General features: G+C 40.7%; 1 protein-coding gene across 4 annotated transcripts in view; it reads left to right on the forward strand.

Moving 5' to 3' along the window:
- LOC131056077 (pectin acetylesterase 8) overlaps positions 1–23928 on the forward strand; it is a 268162-nt gene that overhangs the window by 143427 nt on the left and 100807 nt on the right. For all 4 annotated transcript variants that reach the window (XR_009108574.2, XM_057990414.2, XM_057990420.2 and 1 more), the window contains exons 7-8: positions 19675–19799; positions 23586–23646. Coding sequence is in view for 3 of the 4 variants with exons in the window: in XM_057990414.2 (XP_057846397.2) it covers positions 19675–19799; positions 23586–23646 (186 nt within the window). In the remaining variant the exon portion in view is untranslated. The remainder of the gene's footprint in view (positions 1–19674; positions 19800–23585; positions 23647–23928) is intronic.

Here is a 23928-nt window from a genome sequence, read left to right on the forward strand (position 1 = left end):
TAGCTGGAAAGGTAGGCATAAGAGGCGTTAAGTTGATGGTTCTAGTTTGCTGATTTGGAACTCCACCATGAACTGAGTTTTCTCCTTGGCCATTATTGGCCTCGTTGTTGCCTCCATTATTACCTCCATTATTGTTTGCACCACTATTTATCCCGATTTGTTGAGCCGTAATTTTTGTTAATAGATCCAAACGCTGATTCTGTTGTTGTGCTCTGTGTTCTACAACTTGTTGCCCTCTAACCAAATCATCCAACAAATTCAAAAATCTCTCTTCTCCTAGATCTCTTGCATTCCTGTCACCCATATTTTATGTGTTATCGGAAAAAATGTATAGTTTCGTAATGTTAATTATTGATAGTCAGTTAGCCGACAGGTAGGTAGTTGGAGTTGCGACGGTTGTGTCGCACCCCTTCGGCTGTCATATATTGTACCACCTCCGGGTGTTGGAGGACATGTAATGTTGACGACAGATTATAATATGAACATCTTTTGACATTAATGGCAAGCTTATTCTGGTACTTCTTTTGTATTTGCATTGTGCATTGCTGTTCGATTTCTGTATTCTTCCTGTTTACCCAGTGAGGTAAACATTTGGCGCCGTTGCCGAAATTATTTCGGGAGGGACGGGAATATACTACATGGCACAGGGATAATGGGACAACCATTGCCCGAGGGGACGAGCAGTAACCCTAACGAAGATCACCAAGAACTGTTCGAAGGAGAACAAGCACTCAAAAAGATTTCTCTTGCATCCTTCAGGCGGCCATCGAAACACACGTACGGAGGGATGCCACCATTGAGGCGGTTCCAGAGGATGCTGTGTGGAGCACGCTTGGTGTAAGCCCGGCGGTGAATCGATTAATGAGCAATTTGCCCAACCTTCTGGCTCAAGCATTTTTGGCTCTTCAAAACCGCAGAGAAGACACCTACCGTGAGAACCGACGACAGCAAATCTTACGAGAATTTCATGAGCGCCAGGATGACGGATGTAGAGAAGACCGACGAAGGACAAATAATCCTTAAATTGTGAAGGGAGAGAAATAACGAACACTGTTAGAAGCAGAAGAATTATGTTGATTGTATACAAAAGAATGAATTAATAAAGACGTGTTGTGTTTTGGTTTGTGTGTAGTGAAAAATGAAATTGTACATAATTAATGCCCAATTTATTGAATAAAGACAGAAATAAGAAATTAGAAACCGACGAGTGGGAGGCTGCGCAGAAGGCTTTGATTCTGGAATGTGTAGAACGTAGACGGAGGCTGAGGCAACTGGCCGAAGGACGACCTGCCGAAGGGTTGCTCGAAGGGAACCAAGGAGGTGTCACGGAAGGTGCAGAAGCCGAGGGGAATTTCTACGCGTCACCAGACTACGGTAGAGCGAGAAGCCTCGAAGAGTTTCTGGAAGAAATTAGGTTACGGAGAGAACTAGTTGAAGAGACTCGAGATCGGTTCAAAAACTTATCTCTCACGCCAAAAAGGGAGGATCACCGAAGGGAGCCGGGCGGGGGTAACGACGAAGGGAAAGCTAACCGCACGGTAGGTACAAGGCAGAACACCGTACCTTCGGTCACCACCACAAGAGACATCAGCGGCATCGGAGGGAGCAGTGCCGGAGGCCAGACACAGCCACAACCACCTCCAAGTGGACGATTTCCATCAATGGCGACCAAACAGAAGTTGCCCAAATTCAACGGGGATAGCAAAGATGATCCCCCACGGCATTGCCGTACATGCGAACCCATCTGGACAGCCAACGGGGTGACTGACCAGGATGAATGGATGAAGCAATTTCCCGCCACACTGAGAGGAGTGGCTATTGATTGGTATTCAGACTTGGATAAAACCGGGGTAACTACGTGGGATGAATTGAAGAAAGCATTCGAGAAGGAATTTCGGCTTCTCCGAGATGATAATGAGATAGTCTCCGAAATCTATGGAACAAAGCAAGGAAAGAAGGGGACCGTACGGGCATATGGCCGCCGGCTGAAGGAATTAGTCGGAAAGATGGAAAGCCAACTGGCTGATGGCTTAAAGAAGCGGTGGTTTGTCGAGGGTCTGAACCCTAAGCTACGACGAAAGATGAAAATTGTGCCTCCGACATCCTACGATGATGCATACAACCGGGCCATGGACTTGGAAAGTGAAAATAAGACGGCCAAAAAGAAGAAGAATAGATCTTCGTCATCCTCTGATGATGATACGTCGGAAGAAGAGAGTAGCAGTGATGAGAAGCCGAAGAAGAAAGTCACGGCCCTTCAGAAGGATATGGAACGGATGTTAAAAGAGTTTAAGACAATGAAGGGGACCACAGGCAAGGATGCTGAACTGTGGTGCACGGATTGTAAGGAGAGCGGCCACGCAAAGGGTGCCTGTCCCAAGAAGGCATTCTGTGACATCTGCCAGATCATGGGACATTCTACGAAGTAATGCCCATAAAATCTGAAGGCACGTAACCAGCAAGTGCTCTTTGCACATGAGCAGCCCTCCACATCGGATTCAAACAATAATGCATCTTCCGGAGGCTACCGAGGAAACCGACGAGGTGGACGGGGGAATAATAATAATTCCACCAGAAACAGGGTCCAATACGATGCGAAGTGACGCCCGATGATTCAATGTAGGGCTTGCAATCAATGGGGTCATTACGCACGAGAGTGTAATAACAATGACACCGCTCAAAAGATATGTCGGTGGTGTGGCCCCGGTGACCATGAAGATGCCGATTGTCCGAAGTCTGGTGTAGGGGCCAACCTGATTGATATCGAAGGCAACACACAGGGTAAAGAAGCCATCCTTGCTCTTACTCGAGGGCAGGCAAAGGAAGCCCGATACCCCCATCCCCGCACGGAGAAGCAGAGAATGACGGAGGCAAGGGAGGAAATAGAAAGGGCCATGAAAGCCCAACGGGGAGAGACACGAGTCATCTGGACCCTACTGCACAGACGCGGAGAGGAACATTGTACGGCAGATGCTCCAAATGGAGGTACCTGTGAAACTGGAAGACCTCCTACACACCATACCGCAATTGGGGACAGTGCTGTTGGGCACAAAGGTTGATAAACCCAAACCGAGAGACATGGATGCTCCCATACTAGGAAGCTCGGCAACAAATCCAGTTGTACTTACCGTCAACAATGGCCGACACCCAGCCGTGGTGGAGATGGGCATCCTGGGCACCATCCTGACGGATACTATAGTAGACGGCGGTTCCGGAGTAAATGTCCTTCCCGAGAACACATGGAAAAAGCTAGGAAAGCCCACTCTGTGGCCACCTACGTTTAATCTGCTAGGTGCAGACCAGCACGGGATTAAACCCCTCGGCATGTTGATGGCACAGCAAGTCACCGTGGGTGCACAACCTTTTGTACTCGACTTCGTGGTCATTCCATTGAAACAGAAAGGGTGTGACGCCATACTTGGAAGAGGATGGTTGGTGGCAGCGAAAGCAAACCACGACTGGAAACGGAATACACTCTCGATGGAGAGCGGAGGCAAGAAATTCACTATTGATCTCCGGACGCAGTTGGTGAGCGAGGAACTTGCCTCTTCCTCGGGATCTAAATCCAAGAGGGAAAATGACCCACGAGACGAAGGGAGAGAGGGGATGGACCCAGATGCCGAAGGCATATTAAAAATCGAAGGTTGTTGTTCGGAGGATGACACAGATTCACTAAATGGATTGTTCCATTGGCAGCAGGAGGACTATGAGATGTTCTCACCCTCCTGTAACGTATTAAGCGTCGAAAGAGAGGAGCCAGATCAATATCCTCCAGAATACGGGGAGTATAAGGAAGGAGAAGCTACAATGGACACCGTACCCGCACATCAATTTAGAAACAAGGAGGCCATGAAGTATGAAGAACCGACGCTGAAACCTTTGAATCTAGCTACGGAGACGGATAAGAAAATCATTCTGGTAGGAGATGATTGGAACCCAGTGCTGAAAACGGCCGCATTCAAGATTTTCACCGAGTACAAAGATGTATTCGCATGGACTTATAAGGATTTGAAGGGAGTCCCACCAGAGTTATGTGTTCATCGTATTCTGTTGGTACCAGGCGCAGTACCAGTACGGCAGCAACCGTACAGGATGAATAAGAACTATGCTGCAAAAGTACAAAAAGAGATTGAACGAATGCTGGAGGCTAAGATTATCTTTAGGGTGCAGAATAACGAATGGGTATCCTCCATCGTAATATCTCTCAAAAAGGATGGTAACGAGATCCGGATTTGTGTCGACTTCCGGCAACTCAATGCAGTTACCATCAAAGATCCATTTCCCATACCGTTCACGAACTCCATTCTTGAAGAGGTGGCCAGCCATGAAATCTATTCATTTATGGATGGATTTTCCGGCTATAATCAGATATCAATAGCGGAGGAAGATACGTTGAAGACGACATTTGTGGTGGAGGACGGAGTATATGCTTACAACCGGATGCCCTTCGGTCTCTGCAATGCTCCGGCAACGTTCCAACGAATAATTCTCCACATTTTTGATAAGATGTCCATGGGTAACTTCAAGGCGTTCCTAGATGACTGGTCCATCTACAGCGGGGAGGAGACGCATCTGAAGGCACTCGGAGAATGTATGGACAGGTGCCGGAGGGCATGACTCGCACTGAACCCTAAGAAATGCAGATTCATGGTACCTCAGGGTAGACTACTCGGACACATAGTGTGTAAAGCGGGACTTAAAACAGACCCGGATAAAGTTCGGGTGATTGTGGAGATGGAACCCCCACAGGATGTCTCAGGGGTGAAATCTTTTTTGGGACACATCGGATATTACCGAAGGTTTATAAATTTTTTTTCCCAGATATCTTACCCCCTGGATAACCTCACAAGAAAAGGGGAACCGTACGTATGGGGAACAGCGCAGTCGGAATCCTTCGAGGAATTGAAATCACGACTGTTGGCGGCACCAATATTGGCCTACCCAAAGTGGGACAGAGAATTTCATGTGCATGTCGATGCCTCCAACTATGCAATAGGTGCAACATTAGCACAAGTTGGGAATCATGGGTTGGATCACCCGGTCTACTTCGCTAGTAGACTACTCTCGAAAGCTGAGAGGAATTACAGTACAACTGAACGGGAAGCGCTCGGCATGGTTTACGCAGTATAGAAGTTCCGGCATTATTTGTTGGCGACACCCTTCACCTTCTGTGTAGACCACCAAGCTTTGATGTACTTGGTGAATAAACCTATTATTCAAGGACGGGTGAGTCGGTGGCTGTTACTACTACAAGAATTCACATTCAACATTATAGTATGGCCAGGGAAGAGCCATGTGATCGCTGACCAACTGTCACGAATCAAGTCGGGAGAACGAGTAGAGGGGGTGAATGATGATTTCTCGGATGCGCACTTATTGCGGATTGCGGTTTTACCATCCTGGTACACTCATATTGGTGAGTACCTATCGACGTCCCAGTTCCCTCGGGACATGCCACCAGGGGAATGACGCAAATTGGTCCTAAGGAGCCGAACGTTCCAACTGATTAATGGACTCCTTTACAAAATGGGGACAGATCAAGTACTCTGCCGATGCGTGATGGACGAAGAGATACCGGGGATTTTGAAGGAAGCATAGGAAGGACCCGCAGGAGGTCATATGTGGTGGGACACGACGGCCAGGAAAGTACTGTTAGCCGGACTATGGTGGCCGACGCTACACAGCGACACCAGAGAATGGGTCGGAAGCTGTGATACATGCCAGAGGGCCGGAAAACCACTAAAACGAGACTTCATGCCATTAAACCCTTCAGCGGCACAAGAGTTATTCGAACGTTGGGGGCTTGATTTTGTGGGGCCTTTAAAAGTCAGCAGACCGCGGCGATGTACATACATCGTGGTAGCTACGAAATACTTGACAAAATGGGTCGAAGCACGGGCCCTACCTAATAACACCTCTGTGAGTACAGCCAGATTTATTTATGAACAAATTATCTCGAGATATGGAATTTCGCTTCAGATAACCAGTGACAGAGGAGGCCATTTTGTGAACCATGTGGTGAGACTCCTTACGACGGAGTTCAAAATTTTTCACTCCTTGTCTAGTCCGTATTATCCGAGGGCCAATGGTCAAGCGGAGGCGACCAACAAGATTCTGGTTTCGGTCATCTATAAGTCGTGCGGGGTAGAAAAGGAAGATTGGGAGGAGTGACTACCTTCGGTGTTATGGGCATACCGCACCACCTACAAAGTAATGACGGGCCAAACACCATTTCAATTAATGTACGGACAGGAAGCGGTAGTACCGATGGAGTTCATGGTGCCAAGTCTTCGAATTGCTATTGAGAATATACTTGGCGATATGGAGAGCTTGAGGGAGCGCCTGTATGCCCTAAACAAACTCGATGAACGAAGGCTGATGTCACAATGGGTGACAGACGTGGCCCAGCAACGAAGGAAACATTGGCACGACCAACAAATTTGGCGGGCGAGGTTCACTCCGGGGCAGTTAGTCTTGAAATATAATGGACGAAACGAAATTAAACCAGGTAAATTCAAAGTCCGATGGTTAGGGCCCTTCCGGATACGTGAGGTCAACACGAACGGGGCGATAAAGTTATGGATGCTGGACGGGAAGGAGATACTAGACGCAGTCAACGGGTCGAAACTGAAGGTCTATCACGAATGGAGGGAACCGGGAACCCCCAGTTAGACAGCCGCGGCTAAAAATTAGAAAATTCGAAAAAAATATATATATAAAAGAAAATCTGAAAAAATATATATAAAAGAAAATTTGGAAAAAAAAAAAAAAGTGGCCACCGTACGGTGGACCACCGACGGTGGCACCACCGACGGTGGGACCACTGTGTGGTGGAACCACCGACGGTGGAACCATCGTGCGGTGGGACCACCGACGGTGGCACCACCGTGCGGTGGAGCCACCGAAGGCTGAAAAAGAAACTATAAACGCCGCACATCGCCGAAGGGAATCAAGGTCATAAACGCCGCAAGGAAGAGACACCGCTGAGGGAACGAAGGAGACACCACGCGCAAGGAGGAGACACTGCCGAGGAAGGAAAGAAGGTGCCGAACCCCGCACCATTGACAACCCCCACCGAACAACGCGAAAGGAATAAGGAGCTACCGTGCGGTGGGCACATCCAAACAGAAGCGCGCTGGGATAGGTAAACAAGTCCCAAGGGAAAACAACAATTATATGCTATGCCAACACAGGTTCGAATTCAGCCAGCAGGGAGGAGATATAAAGAGAAAACGCCGTGCGATCAATAAAACACAAAAGGTAACGCACATACCCCACGGAAAATAACGGATAGAAAAAGGGAACGCACGGGGACAAACAGCGATAAGTTTGAATTGGCTCCTCCCGGTGTCTACCGCACGCCCAACGCACAGGCACATACAAGGGATCACCTCCGCACAGTCTTAGCTGCCCGGAGGCAGTTAGCGGCTTTTGCAACGACACGGCTAAAATCAAGAATCATTTAGAAGAGGAAATTAATGGAGTCTGCAGGAAAAAGGAATTGGAAAAAACGGTTGCAGGAGGGCAGCCACATGAATAAGGATAAGCGAGTTCTCCCTTCGGGTGTACGCATAGCAGGTAGCACAATGGACGCCACGCAGAAGAGAAAGACACCACAGCAGCATGCCGCAAGAGGGAAGAACACATGGACTCCGCATAATATCACCTTTGAGGGATTGAATGGGTCCGAATGCAGGAAGTGGTGGCAGGATACACTAGATGACGATTTGGTGAAGAAGAGCCTTCGGAAAGCAGGAGTGGAGTGGGCCATCCGAATGCCTGTGTTTGCTATCCGTGAGTACGAGGGATCATTACGGTTCATGGTTGATACTTTTGATAGCCATTCACGGACGAGTACTTTTGAGTACCTTGGGAAGGATATCACAATATCCTTCAAACCGACAGATTTCACGAGGGTGTTTGGCATTCCAGGAGTACATGGCAAGAAAGTGGAATTGAAAGCTAAGAAGATGACGCGGGAGGAAAAAGAATATTGGATTAAACGAGTATCCCGAGACTTGACCACAGCAGAATTGGAGAGCATTGTTGATGCCACGAAGAGCCGTGGGATGCGTAGGTCTTTTGTTGCAGAGGGCCATTGGCGGTGCATAATGGACGTCCTCAAGAGCAGGTTGACGGGGTCTAGTAGGGCATCGGATATCGCTCTACCGCAGATCATATTGATGAATGAACTTCTGAATGGCGTTGTGTATGATTGGGCTACATTGTTATCAGAGCGGATGTGCGAGTTCTTGAGGATGGAGCATCGCACGTTTTACATGCCCCACTATGCCATCGGATTGTTTCTGGAGGCCACGCGAGAAGTAGTACTGGAGGCAGAATTGGAGATACAGCTGCAGAGACCATTGGCTATAGGTGAGCCTCCTATCATGCATTGGAGGCACCTTGACATTGGCCATTCTTCCGCGAAACGGAAAAGGATAGTAGAGACCCCCTCAGTAGAACCTGATAGTGGAAGAGAGACTTCCAACAGCGAAGGGACTTCGGAGGAAGAAGATTCGGCGGAGGATAGTAGCAGTAGGGCGACAGAAGAGGGGAGGATGGAGCCCGCGGGGGAGCGAGTCTTGTTTGCGCCACCCTCACTACCACTTGGCACACTTGTGAGGTCATCCGCGGGAGTGGGAGGCACGTCGATTCCAGCTTTTGGGGAGGGCCGCACACCCGTTGCACTTGGGCCAATGCAGCAGGTGGCATCACCTTCCATCGTACCACCTCCGCAGGCTAGTGCGCCACCCGCGGGACCGCCTCCGGCCATAGAGGCACGTACAGAAGGCATGGCCGAGTCGTGTGGATCACCGCAGCAAGTAGTGGCAGAGGAGGAGCACAGGGAGGTGGTCGACGCAGAGCCTCAGGTGCGGTTGGACGTTGTGGGATCCGAGGCAGTAGTGACTGTGTCTGCCTCTTTGTTGGAGGAGCCCCTGGAGAGACACACTTTAGAGGTGGAGAGAGGCCCGGAGGTGTTCAGTACGGATCCATCGGTGGAGGCTATGGGGAGTTGGCTAACCCGGCGATTTCAGATGATGGTGATGCCACCAGTAGGAGCTGCTGTATTCTCACCCTGGCGAGAGCCTCTGACGGAGGTGGTAGACTTGGAGGATTCATCGGGTGAGAAACCGGTACCAGCAGTAGGGCATGAGGTAGGGGAAGTCGTCCCTGCTATCCAGGAGCAGGCGGGGGTAGAGGAGACACCTTTGTGCCAGTAGGATGCAGCAGTTTTGGTCCCACTCGAGCCCCCTGCACCTATATCGGGGTCCCAGCCTTCGAGGCAGGATGGGGAGGACATTGAGGCTTACTTAGCAGATATGGTGATGAGGGGTCGGCGAGTGGTGGCAACGGCTCAGACGCGAGCTTTGCAGCAGGTTGTGGAGGAATTAGAGCAGGTCCTCCAGTTTATGCGGGTAGGCTGTTCGACAGCTTTTGCTACATGCTTTGAGTCACAGGGGTGGCCAGCTATTCAGACAGATGCAATGCTTGAGGCTTGGAGTGTGCCTCAGCCTGTCGTGGAGGGTAGGGTGACTACTCTCGTCCGACAGATTGAGCAGGTTTATAGGGATGCCTACTATGCACTGCGGCAGACGTAGCATGAGTCCGCGGTCCGCGAGCTGCTCGTGCAGAGATAGAGAGAGATCTCGCCAGACAACAGGCTTCGTGGGCAACCGAGAGGACGCAGTTGTTAGCACAGCTTGAGACAGCCTGTGCAGAGAAGGTTGCGGTTGACATCCGCCCGTCGGAGGAGCAGAGTGCGTGGAGCCTAGTGCAGCAGGAGTTGGATGCTGTTACTACAGAGCGGGGTTTGTTGCAGACTCAGTTGGTCGGTATGACAAAGTCCGCGGATACCAGGGAGAAGGAGTTGCTGGAAGTTGCGCATATGGTGAAGACGACTTTAGAGAAGGTGTTGGTGGCGGAGCGGGATGTGGCAGCACGCGCTGAGCAGGTTTATGACCTCCGCGCCCGCCTGGCGGCCCAGACACCAGCATCCCAGCCTTCGACTTCAGGGATGCTTCCTCAGCCCCCTCCTTGACTTTGTTTTGGGTGTATATATGCATTGTCTCCATTTTGTTGTTAGTCGTCGGAGACGACTTCTTTTTTTGGGGGGGATGATGTTATCGGAAAAAATGTATAGTTTAGTAATGTTAATTATTGATAGTCAGTTAGCCGACGGGTAGGTAGTTGGAGTCGCGACGGTTGTGTCGCACCCCTTCGGCTGTCATATATTGTACCACCTCCGGGTGTTGGAGGACATGTAATGTTGACGACAGATTATAATATGAACATCTTTTGACATTAATGGCAAGCTTATTCTGGTACTTCTTTTGTATTTGCATTGTGCATTGCTGTTCGATTTCTGTATTCTTCCTGTTTACCCAGTGAGGTAAACATTATGTATTTTGTACCACCACAACCCTTTGTTCTTCTGCAATATTTTGTCCCTCTATTGCCCTCTATTCCTCTGCAACCAAATTTGTAGCAAACCTATTTCTATGAGTATTTTATTGGTGTGTGAAGGTTTGCTGGTCTAAACCTGACATATTACTGTTCTGTCGTAATGTGCCCTCTAAGATGGCAGGATACACTGCTCCGATACCACTATAATATGAACCTCCATTTGTGCTTTGATTTTTTTTTTGTGTTTTGGAATGTGTTTGATTGTTTTTTGCAATATTTTTGAAATGACAAATACAATGCAGACAACAGAAATATTTGCAGCTAAGTAACAACTCAGATTAGTGACAATATTTAGAAATACAAAGAGCTGAAAATTCCAGATTTAGATTGTGAGTTGAATATACAAAATTTCTCAAAACTATGAGCTGAAAATTCTAGATTAAGATTTTGAGTTGTGTTGATGTGTGTTTTATGACACTCACCAACACAAAATAATATACCAAGTATTCTATCCTCTCTTGAACAAGGAAACCTCAAATGCTAAACAATGTGATCAAATAAGGCAGCCCCAATATGTGATTTTCTATTTACATAAAGCGACTTACGCTTACTGGAACTGGAATACTAAACTGAATTGAATTTCAAATAAAAGACAAGGAGGGCTAAGGTTAAAGTAATTAAACTAATATCCTAAGGATAATGATAATAATGGATAGTGTTTGAGATAAATGGATCCCATAAATCAAGCTTTGCTTTGCCATGAGGAAACAACTACACTAAATTGATGCAATCTCCAAAGGTAACGAAGGAATTTCATATTGTAAACATTCATCCAAATGCCCAATATTGGTGCAATCCAAATGAATATCCACAATCGAACCATTGGTAAATAAGGTTCAGACTAGCAATACACTGCAATCTGGAATTAACAAACTACAAATGGTATAAACTGGAATTCATCACATATCTTTGCATTTCTCCATCAAAATCAATGAACTTAAACTAAAACTTCGAGAAGTAGAAACCATGCAAAATGTTGAAACAACACACAAAGATCCACTATATCTTCAATGAAAATCATGTATTGTTTCAACATAGTCTTGGCAAGAATTTTTGATTTCTTCCTCCTACTACTATTGCTAAAGAACATCTCTACGGCTCTATTAACCTTTACAAATGTAAAGGCTAAGCCTTCTATAGACTTGTTGATTACAAATGAAGGGCCCAAATTGATTCTAATTCAATGGCGAAGATAATTCATTGAAACCCTAAAGTGGGGTAGTTATAACAACCACCACCTTACATTTAATATCCACCAATGAGGAAATTATAAGTCCTTAAATACATATCCTTTTGAGGAAAAGGACCAATCAGAAAATAGGTTTTAGGCTGATAGCCACAATGAAACAATTTACAAGGAGTAGATGACAACATTTCATTCAATGCATCCACATATCCACTTGTTGATGTGTAATGTCCCCAAGTAAGTTTAACCATTTAAGACATCATAAATTCTATATTCTCAAAACAAATAGAAAAAAATAAAATAGAAATTAACCTGAAGGTGGAGGTCAACTTTAAACCTTATTACCAATGTAAGTTTGGAAAGGATTATGATCCTGAATAGGACGCTTTGATACCTCAGCGTGATGACTTCCCTCAGGGTTTTTGGATCCAAGCCTAGGCCTAATTTTGGGATGACACCCTCAAGGACTTATATGGGTCGCTGATCTCTACCCATCTTGAGATAGACACCCGATGGTTTTACACAGGCCTTTCCCTATTCATTCACGCAACCTTCCTACTACGCTAAATGTTAAGAAATTAACAGTTTGTTCTTGACTTAATTAATTGTTCTAATTTGTTTATTTGCCAATTTACGGACAAGAGTTTGTATGATTGAATTAAAGAGTTTAATGCTTATTAATATATGTGACACATATGAGAAATTAGTTTAATAATCCACTGTGAATTTATATAAATGCAGATATATTTCCTACGGTACAGTTCTATGCATAAGGATAGCTTATTATGATTCATTTCAGTGATTACAGATTATAATTAAAATTTTATAGCTTCTGCCTTATAAATTAAGAGTGTTAACATTATGCAGTATTTGCGACAACTTAATTTTAATCGGTATCTTTTCTGTAGACGTACGTACCTCTGGTATTGTATGCGGAGTAGGTAGAAACAATTGGCTAATGTTTGTAGCAGAGTTTATAGTTCCATGGGGCGGAATTCCTCCAGTATTCTTGGCAGACAATCCTTCCCGATATCTCCCGTAAATCCCCCTAGCGCAGGTTGCTTGTACTTATATTAATTCCTGTGTTGCCAAAGCTGCGAGGTTACCAGGTGTGCCTATTCGATTTGAAGTGTTGTGCCTATACAATCCGAAGAGGTGTGCCCATTCGAAAAGCTGGCGGTGAACCTTAATGATTTATCCATCAGCGATCCCAGCCGATAATATATGCTAATTAATATAGTTATACGTTTAATTCGATTTAAATTGCAATGGTTAATTTGTAATATGATTAATGATAACGTTGGTGATTACAGTAAAACACTATTTGATTCATAAAATATGAACACATAAGTATAACAATTTATAATAATATTATTATATTAAGAATCATATAAAAAATATAATATTATTTCCTGTAAATAAAATTTATATTATATTTTAATTAATTCATAAATTACATATGGGGGTTATCACATGATGAGTCAGGTTCAATGAACCTGGACACGCTGATTTGTCATTATTTGATTGGTTGGTAATGAGTTTCCTCCACCTCAACTTACATGTATTGTAAACTTTCATCCTTTAGCATTTCTAGCAGTATCTCTTGATACTCAACATTATCCGGTCTTTTGATTGATTGTGAAGGTTCACATTCCCAAATTGCACCATCTTTGATCATCTCTTTCACATTTCATCCTCATCCTTGGCATCCTCTGTTGTGATGTTCTTGACTTCATGCTGTATCCTCTATGTGGTTGAATCCTTCCTCGTTGTCTTGATTCTATGCAATCATACCTGAAAAGAGAGCAAATACCTTGCATCATGATAATGAATAAAACCCAATGTAAGTGTAATGCAAGATCATGATAATAGTGGAGTTCAAATCCTTGCATTCCTAATTGATATGGAAGAGTTCTAAAAGAATTTCAGGAAGGCTTATTTTTTTTCAGAGATTGTGAAACCAATTTCATCCTAAAATAACATTAATGATCCACAAACTTGCTTCACAAACTCATCCAACACCTGAAAATTAAACTTTCAAAACCTGGAAATATCCTGGAAATGATATGGCAAATCTGGAAATGGAGTTTCAGATCTTGAAAATGCTTCATTTGGTGATTAAATTAGCTCAGATCTGCATTTGAATTACTTTTTTTTCCCTCATAAATCACTTTTCCCTTGTTCCAGATCTGATCTATAATAAACTTCACTCTCTTCCTTGCTCAGCACTTGGCTTGAATCTGATTTGTTCTCACTGAATTTGCCTTCTTCTGTTGTTGAATTCACTCCTTGAACTGCTGTGAGTTCCGCACTTTTTTCTGCCTCTGTTTTGATTTAAATTGAATTGAGTGGCTTTTGACAAATGATTCTTTGACTTCTCCCTTACAGGCACTCATGGGAACTTTTCTTGGCAAAAAAGGGGGGGCGGTCGTCTAGAATATGTATTTGTTTTTATGTTTCACGTTGCAAATTTCTTCCCTTCATATCAGGTCGGCCTTTTCTTATAGAATTTTTGCATTCAATAATCAATTTTCTGCCTCAACCTAGGTCGGCCAGCCCTTTACCCATTTAGAAAATCGAATTAATTTTGGAGGGAAAAGGTTTGTTATCACCCTAAGTTGGCTAGGCTTAACTTGTTCTATACTACATGTAGAGATATCATATAAAGGAGAAATCCATTGGAGATTTCAAGTCATTAGGAACTGCACTCTTTACTTGATTTCAGAGATTTTGGGTAGTTAGGAACAAAACTTTCATACTGATTTTGGAAATTTCAGCTGGTTAGGAACTGAATTTTTCATCAATTTCAGAAATTTCAGGTGGGCAGTAACAGAAATTTTCATTTCACTCTTAACTCAGCCCCTCACCCACCCCTTATTTCAGAATTTTTAGGCAGTTTAGAACTGAATTTTCTTCTTTCTGGTTCAAAATTCTGGGTTTTTCATTTGTTTTGCACAAGAATTTCACATAAGGGGCGTTTAATCGGATTTTTGTAGGAGTGAAGAACTTCTTCCAAGCAAAAATCTGAGTTGTTCAAGAACAAAGTACCTTCCCCCTTGGCAGAGATTTCAAGTGTGAATGTACTACACACCCATTGCCTAGGTGGAAATTGACATTGTGTGAAAGAACAAAGCATTCTTTGTGCTGGGCAAAATTTGACATTGTGAAAGAACAAAACACACAATGTAGGGCAGAGATTTGGCTAGTGCAAGAACAAAACAACCCTACACTCGGTGGAAAATTGGATCATGAAAGAACTCAGAACCCTAAATCCTTGATGGAGATTTTGGTTACAAATGCACAAAGGTACCACAGACTTAGCGGAAATTTCACATGTTAATAAACTCATGAATGGTTTGTGCAAAGATTTCAATTTGAAATTCTAACATAAGACCTTTTGCTCAACTTGACAACTTTCGACAACTTTGACATCTATGACAACTTGAAAATATCCAAACAATACTGAGAGGGGGAGGGGGTGAATCAGTATTGTTAAGTTCAATACTTAAAAATCAGACATTTAAAGAACAGACAAAGCATAGAGACACAAATTTCCCGTGGAAAACCCTTTCGGGTAAAAAACCACGTATAACAAGAATTATCATTACCAAGATGGGCACTGACCCAAGTACAAACAAGAGCTTCAACTCTGTAATGAGCACCAACTCATAAACAAGAGGCTTCAACCTCACTTTCAACTTCAAACTACAACACACAACTTTCTGATTTTTAAATGCATCACAAGGTTAATATCATTGTCTTATACTGAAATGTATAAAACCAATTTAATATAGAGAACCCTGCACATTAGATCACACCATATTTATAGTAGACAGCACTGTAATATGTACAGTGATTGCACATGATCCACATGACTGTCCTTATAGACTGTAACTCAGCTCTTCGTAGATTTCCTGCACTTCTTTTGCATTTCGGTCCCCTTTTTAATTTTCTTATTCCAGCAGCAGTGCCATACTCAATATCCAATAAATCCTCTACTCGCACAACAGCTGATTGCACAGCTTCTACCACATATTTAAAAAAAAACCAAATCAGAAAAAAATGATATAATACTCTCTTTTGCAACACACACCTCACTCGCACACACTCTCAAATCTTTTTAAGAGTGGCATATATTTCACCCAAAAAAATGTGAATCTCCCACACAAAAACGTCTGTCCTGGAGTTACACTTCTGGCTGACGAAACAATCACATAAAAATGCACTGCAGAGACTATTTTGCCCAGTTAACAAAAATTTCAGAAATCTGACCAATCTCAATAAAAATGACAAGGCTGGAAAAGCTGCCAAAGATGTCATTACATCTGCATATCCATTCAGATTTATGGAATCTTCAGCATGAAGAGGAACGATTTCAAAACAAAAACGGTACTAGAAGCAAACCTTCCTCTGCCAATTCGACAGCTCCTGTAGGATAATCGATCATCATTTCAACAGATACTGTTCGAACTTGTTGAAATATTCCACCTGTTGCACTTCCACAGAAAAAATATCGAGCCACATAACAAAGCAACAAATTTTGAAATTATACAATCCTGAAAAGATTCTGACAAATATAACTACCAGCATACATGCACAAGAAGCTGTTCCAAACAATCGAATTTACAGTAACTCCTCCAACATGCAGAATGCAGAAGAAATTCTCTGACACCTGGTACACATCAGAAACCAAACCGCCAGGCAAGAAGGAAAAAGAATCACCAGAATGTAACAGACATTACACCAACTGCCAGAAGGGAGTACTTCCAAAAAGAACAACATACTGACAGAGAATCAGAAATAGCAGATCTAACCAGATTGCCAACATTGCAATGAAACAGTTGTCATCAAATAAACTTACAAGACACATACTGAAAACAAGATCAGAAGAAATACACCAGACATCAATGACAAAATAAATCTACAAAACTTTTCAAAATCCATGCTTTGTCAATTGAATTGTGTGATTTTCCTCATGATTTTTCTCTACATCCATAAATTCTTAGACCACGATTTAGGTGTTCCCAACTAACACTTAGACATTTTCATTGAATTTCAACAATTTGACAAGGACAACATGCAATGCACACCCAGTGTTAAGATAAACCTAGCACTCCTACTCAACCTGGAGATCCCATTCATTGACCTTAGATTCAATGAAATTCCTAACTTGATCTATCCAATTCCAAGGACAAGGTTTGCACTCTTATTTATTTCAAGGATTGATCAATGTGTTTACTTGGACTGACAAGACATTACTACCTCGTCCCAAAGGTTGAAAGACCAAAATTATTGCCAAGCTAAGTACAACTAAGCTAACGAGGAAAAAGAGGGGTCCCCATTTGCAATGGGGGGTGTGTGTTTACAACACAAGTTGAATATATAAAATTTCTCAAAACTATGAGCAACCTAGATCATAAAATGATATTACATATCTAATTCCACTATACCCACAAAATGCAGCAATAAAATAACTGGTGTTGTTCATAATTAATGCAATTTGGCTCATTGAAAATGTATGCCATACCCCAGGTTCACCTTATTTGGCTAAACTGAAGTTATCCCTGTGTTCTCCATACTTGGGCAACCCAAAACAACTAGATGAACTCTCCAAACCCTAGCTAATGAAGTCATTGGAAACCCAACATCCCTCTACGGATGTACGACCAACAATGGCAATGGTACGACCAACATAAAGCAAGATAATAATAAATCCATCCCTTCTCATGCTCCTCAATCTGTAAACTGAAAATAAGCCTTAAAAAATCTGCAACTATAAACCGAAAAGATGCATACAAGGAATCACCGTGAAAGCTCCAGTGTGTTTCTTGAATGAAAACACCAAATAATCTTCCAGATTGTATCTTTCAACAATGTGGAAAATGTTGCCTGCAAGGGCTTTCCATCCTCACAAACTTGAGAATAACAGTCTCCTCTAGAAGCACAAGTAATATCAAATATCCAACATCAACATAAGAGAAATTAGCTCCAACTTCCTCTCTTATGTTTTCTACGAAAGAGGTCGGCTTCTCCTAGATAGTCTTTTAAAAATATTAAAATAAAATCAAAGAATTCGTAAAGTGCATTTAAGTCATGAAAAGGCCCCCTTTATTAAATTTTTCCATTACACTTTAATCTTGACACCCTAATAATCTCTGTTTTAATATATATATTGATTGGTGAAAGCACTAGGATGTTTAGCCTAGCCCTAGCTCCAGGTGAGGCCAAAAATGGGGGGCCTCATCCCCGACATTAGCACTCTGCTGTCCTCCTTCACCCTGGCATTAATGGCTGGCTGTCCATTTCTCCTCTTGTCTCTCCTCCACCACTAGCATGTCCACCTCCTCCTACACATCCACCTTATGTCTCCTGGCATTAACGCTTGGCTGGTTCTCCTTCATGTCCTCCATCTTGTCTTCTTCCTCCAACAGGTCCACCTTATTTCTTTTGCCACCAGCAACATGCCCACATTGATAGCCCATAAATGGCATGAAGACCGTGTGAGCCAAGCAGGGATTTGAAGCTTGGTTTCACCATTAACAATGTAACCACTTAATCATCACACTACAAGATGAACCCCTTTATTTTAATATCTATCAAATAATGATAAAGTTAAATATTTAATTTAACTTTATAAAATATTAACTTATTGTTCTCTAAAATAAAATCACCAAACTGTACCAACTATTGGGCCAATGATATTCATAGCTCCCACTGACATGTCTAAAAATAGAAATGCTGACAATTGGTTCAGTTGTTGCCTGAAACTAGCCTACTAAAAATAATCAATATGAAGAAACTCATTGGAAATTACTCCATAAAAGGGTGTTATGCTCATCTTAACTGCCGGAATCCAAATAATCATCTGATATTGCTATCCCGCTGGATCTACACCCTCCAAAGTTCACTAACCCTAACTCATTAGCCTATGGGTACCTAACTGAATAGGCTAATGGTCCGCTCTACTGAACAGGTTAGGGAGGGGACATTGCAATAGGGCACACAATTCCAAAGTGAACCTAAACAAACTAGTGTAGATCCAAATTAGTGATTGTATGGTGATAAATTCTAATGGATATCTATGATTTAGTTGATTTGTTGTTAACTACCATTGTCAACCTGCAGATAGGATGAATTTGACATATATTTCTCCTTGAGGCTTAGATTCTGATTGATTGCTACTACTCCTAGCCTGTTCTTTGGTATTTGGTATTTTAATGTTGCGTTTAGAGGTAGGAGAGAGACACTCCTCAGCATGGTAGGAAATTCTTAAATAGTTTGAAGCTAAACTATATGTTCATTTTTATTTAATTGTCTGCTAGTACAAGTGGTACATACTTTTCGAAGTTTATGCTAGCATTCAACATTACAAGTGTACCAATATATGGTTTCCATATTATGACACATTTTCATGTAAGTAACTTGTAAATTTTTCCTGAGTTCATGTTTCTATATTTAGAAGTTAGAACAAGTATATTGACAAGTTCTGACATAGTAACCTGCCAGAGACAGAATTGATGATGTTTGTGTAGAGTATCTGGCATACAAATGCTGTTTGATTTTGCATTTATTCTGTCGAACTAATTATTAAGAAATAATATGTGATTTTGTAGTAAGGTTTTCCCTATCCTTAAAGGGGCTTTGATGGAAGGCTTGGAAAGGAAGCATTATATTTGAATCAAAATATTATAATTAAGTGAGACTAGTTTTTGCGAAATTTGGATTCATAGAAATACTTTGAATACATTGTAATATTTATTGTGCAAGGTCCCTTGTAATGTGATAAGCACATTTAGTTTTTAGAGAAGTGTAAATAATATTTTAGAAAAATAGTTCAAAATGTTGCAATAAATTTTCTTACTTAATCCTAATATAGTTATTAAAATATATTTCAGGATTTAAGAAATCACTTGTAGAAAATTGTTGGCTATGTGGATACCTTTATATTAATTTCATTAATGTTAGTTGAATATGCTTCTTCGGCCATTGTGAATGAATTTATAAAATGAAATGAGTTGCAGGGTCTCCTTTCAGGATGCTCTGCTGGTGGATTAGCATCATTTCTACATTGTGATAATTTTCGGGAGCTTTTGCCTCAACAAGCTCAAGTGAAATGCCTTGGAGATGGTGGATTCTTTGTTCACAAGTGAGGTCTTTAAATCTTTGTTTTTCCACTAATTTATTTCTATATTTTAGAAAGCTTTTTTAGCAAGTGGCTTCATCCTTGTGGAATACCATAACATTTGTGCACATATAAATATAGTCAAAAGAATGTCAATACCCCTAATAAGGGTCTTTTTATATAAATTTTCATTAATTTGAAAGGCATGTGCACACCTACAATGTTGTAAACTACTCATAATGGAACAGCTCATCTCATTCATAGGTAGTCTTCCATCGTTCATAAACAATACAATTAAAATATTTCAACATAACAAAAAAAGCAGTGCACTTCCATATGGGTCTTAATTCATATATTATGCATTCCCGCAAAAAGAAACAAGGTATACAACTTTAGTTATTCATGAAGAATTTTCCATCATTCACAAACAATGTCATAGAAAAAGAGACCTTAACAGAAAAAGAACCCCTTCCATAAGTTTCTTATTTCATATGTTATGCAACTCTCAAAAACAAACATGGTATACAAGAGTAATTATGTTAGGGGTCATATTGAGCTATTTATATGAATTTGTTCTGCTCATAATTCAAATGGGCAGTTGTATGGAAGGGGTGGTGAGCAGTGGTAACTTGTGCCTCCATTGCCTATATCTGTGCTGATTCCATTGTTTCAAAAAATATAGAAAATTTAACTTGGATTTAGTACTTGTCCTCTGTCAGTCATTTCATTTGCTTTTTTAAGATGCACTTTTCTATGATAATATTCCATTGAGATATCGAAGATAGTGTTTTCCCCACTTTATAGGAAGGGAGATAACTAATTCTATTTTAGTGCTATATGAATCCAAGGCACAAAGTTGCTTTCCCACCCTCCTAGATTTTAATCATGCTACGCACAAACTTAAAGAAAATCAAATAAAGAAAACACTATAAGAAATTGAAAAGAACCTTCTCATATAAAAATACTGTACACTTTGTTCCTCATTGAAAAGGATAAAAAAGGAAAAGAAAAGAGCATGTAATGAGAACTGAGTTAATAACAAAGATTCTTTAAAAAATCCCAGAAATTGATCTTTTCTGATTTCTTAACCTATTCTACATGTAAATAAATCAATTCCAAACAAACATCGAAATTACCAATTTATTGGTACTAAGCAATTTTTTCAGATGGTAGCAACTCTTTCAGAAATCAGTGTTACCTTTCTCAAAATAAATAGCCAAAGCTCATCTATTTTAAACATGTCACAGAACAATAAAAAACCAACTCAATCATTCTAAAACATTGCATAACACATGTTCTAAGTGATTAAAATTAGCTTAGAAATCAAAATATGTCATTTTTCTTAATGTAAAACATTTACACTAATTACCTTGAGATTGGCAGGAAATCAGTAGCTGTGTTTTTTTTTGCTCATAAAAATTACTCTGCTTCAAAATGGGAAAAGAACACTTGAAAATAAATATCAATGTTTGTGTGTAAGATGCTACCCCAAATTGCAACCCAATTTTTTGCACTTATTTGTCCCACACAGCTATGAAGCTATTTTCTCAAACAGTTGGCACTCTTACTTATTGCATTCTTAACCATGACATTTTAACAAACAGTTTGCATACTATATGAAAGGTAGAATACTTATTTGCAGAGTTTAATATGAAATACTCTGTAAAAAGATACAAAACCCAAAAAAGAGGTAAGGGTGTATATTACATAAAGTGACTATGACGACCAAATTTAACATTAAAAAAATAGTATTTCCTTCATCAACCCTTTTAGCCTATGGGAATAGGCTAAGATGCTCTTGGTTATCTTTGCCTAAAAAAGGGAACATGGTATCTAATTTTAGCCTAATGTGCTTCTTGACGAATTTCAATTTTTAAAGTCTATTTTGGATCTTTCAACATGCAGGAGATGTGAGTTATATTGTTAAGTTGTAGTAATCTTTATTAGCAGCTAACTAGAGATTGCTTGAATTTAGATTTAGGTTTGATAGATTAAATATTATAATAAAGCTTGCATTGCATGAAAGTGGTGTATTCTTAGGGTAGTAATCTTTATTAGCAGCTAACTAGAGATTGCTTGAATTTAGATTTAGGTTTGATAGATTAAATATTATAATAAAGCTTGCATTGCATGAAAGTGGTGTATTCTTAGGGTAGAAGTGTTTGTTAGCTTTTATTAAGTTTTCATGCAATAGGTAAAACCTTTAGAAAAGTACTTTTAGCACTTAGTTTGGGGATTCATCAATATTGTCAATCTAGGAATTAGAATTTTGTATCTTTTATTCAATAAAATTTTGTAATGTCTATCTTGCTTCAAAATTTTTATTGAGATATTTTGTGCTAGTTGTTATGTGCATTGAGGTAGGTTAACTTGCTCTTAGCAAGTTTGCAATCTTTGTGTCGCAGGGAAACTAGAAGTTGTAGATCGCAGCTTTGTTATAATTCCTTAATTTAATTAATCAAAGTGTTTTTGTCCTTATGTTTAAAGCTATCAAATCCTTATGTGTAGTTAGACTAAGTCTCTACGTTTAGTTGAACAACATTGGCATGTAGTTGTAGGATTTACTTTCAGTCAAAAAAAAAAAACAATATCGGATTGAGTTTAAGTTTGTGTCAACTTTATGACTTACATGGATCAAAAGGTACACATCTTTAGTCCTAGAATACAAATTGGAAATGATAAGTAAGTATTGGTCAAATTAGCTTAGTTTTTATCTATAGGCAGCTTCCCTTTATAATTTGAATCACAGTTCTACCACGCATTCTTTCCATTTATGCTAATACATTGATCATGACATTTAGTGACATATTGAATGAATATTATATTTCTTTGATCTCAGTATTAGAATTCATTACATTATCTAATTCCAATGTTCAATGTGGACTCATTTTGTGCCTCATAGACCACCTACACATATTAGGGACATGAGGTGATGTTCTCTCCCTCCTCAAATTTAAATGTCTCTGTAAGAGGTTTCTTGGTTTCAAGGATGGTTGCAACTTGCAGGAGTACTTGGGATTATCTTTATGTACCTAATGCATCAAGAGATGTGCTAGTCCCTATAAAAACTTTCTAGATAGCTTTATTAGATATCATTAGTGGGGATCAACTGTGTTTGGTATCGAGTTTTTGTTGAGTTTTTACAAAGTTTTTCTTACCTTAGTTGAAGTTAAAATAATTTTTGTCAAATTCTATGGAAGCTTCAAGTTAAAAAAATTATATGTGAAATTCAGTTAAACATAAAAGACAGTTTTCAACATTTATTTTCATGATCATTGATAATATAACAATCTCATTTTAAATTTTTGTATTTATATTTCAGTTTTCAGTCAATTTTTTAATTCTATTTTTAATGGTCAATGCTGAATGTTCATTTTTCAATTTCATATATGTAGATCTTTTTAGAATTTCAACCTTTTAGAATGTTAATGATGTTCAACAGTTTAATTATACAAAATTGTTTGTGTTTTTCTTTCATACACACACATACACACACACACGCACACATCCCTTTGCTGTCCCCAAAATCTGGGGAATTTTTTTCTTTCCTAGAAACTTATCACTCCCTCTTTGAAACTCGGAGATACATAATATAATTCACAGCTTGTTAATCAATACCATTTCATTTCAATCAGATGCATTCTAAAATTTTTGGAGCTGTTTCCTATCTCTAAATGGAAAATGCATAATTTATTTTTAATGTTGTATGTAGTGTGCCTTCTCTTAAAAAAATTATGACTTTGTATTTGCTGACAATTTAACCTTTTGATGCTTGTATTGACTATCTTGGTACATTCTGACAAATTGTAGGAAGGACATATCAGGAGCAGGCCGCATAGAATCTTTCTATAACGAGGTGGTAACAATGCAGGTAACTTTTTTCTTGTTTTGTCTAAGAGATACATGAAGGATAAGTTTTGGTTGAAACCTAGTAAACTATATATCTTATAATAAGAGAGTGATGTGCTTAAATGCTAGAGTCAGGTCATTTGTAATGAATTCCATGGAGAGCTAGAAATAGGAAATGAGAGAGAAACTTGTTTTATTTTATTTTATTCTAATTACATGTGCATTGTTGCTTTCTCGTACCATGTACAGATATTTGTGAAGTGATTGAATGTTCTACAAATTTGCAAAGTAGATACTGAATTAT

The sequence above is a fragment of the Cryptomeria japonica genome, chromosome 8 (assembly GCF_030272615.1).
Source record: "Cryptomeria japonica chromosome 8, Sugi_1.0, whole genome shotgun sequence".
Classification (NCBI taxonomy): domain Eukaryota; kingdom Viridiplantae; phylum Streptophyta; class Pinopsida; order Cupressales; family Cupressaceae; genus Cryptomeria; species Cryptomeria japonica.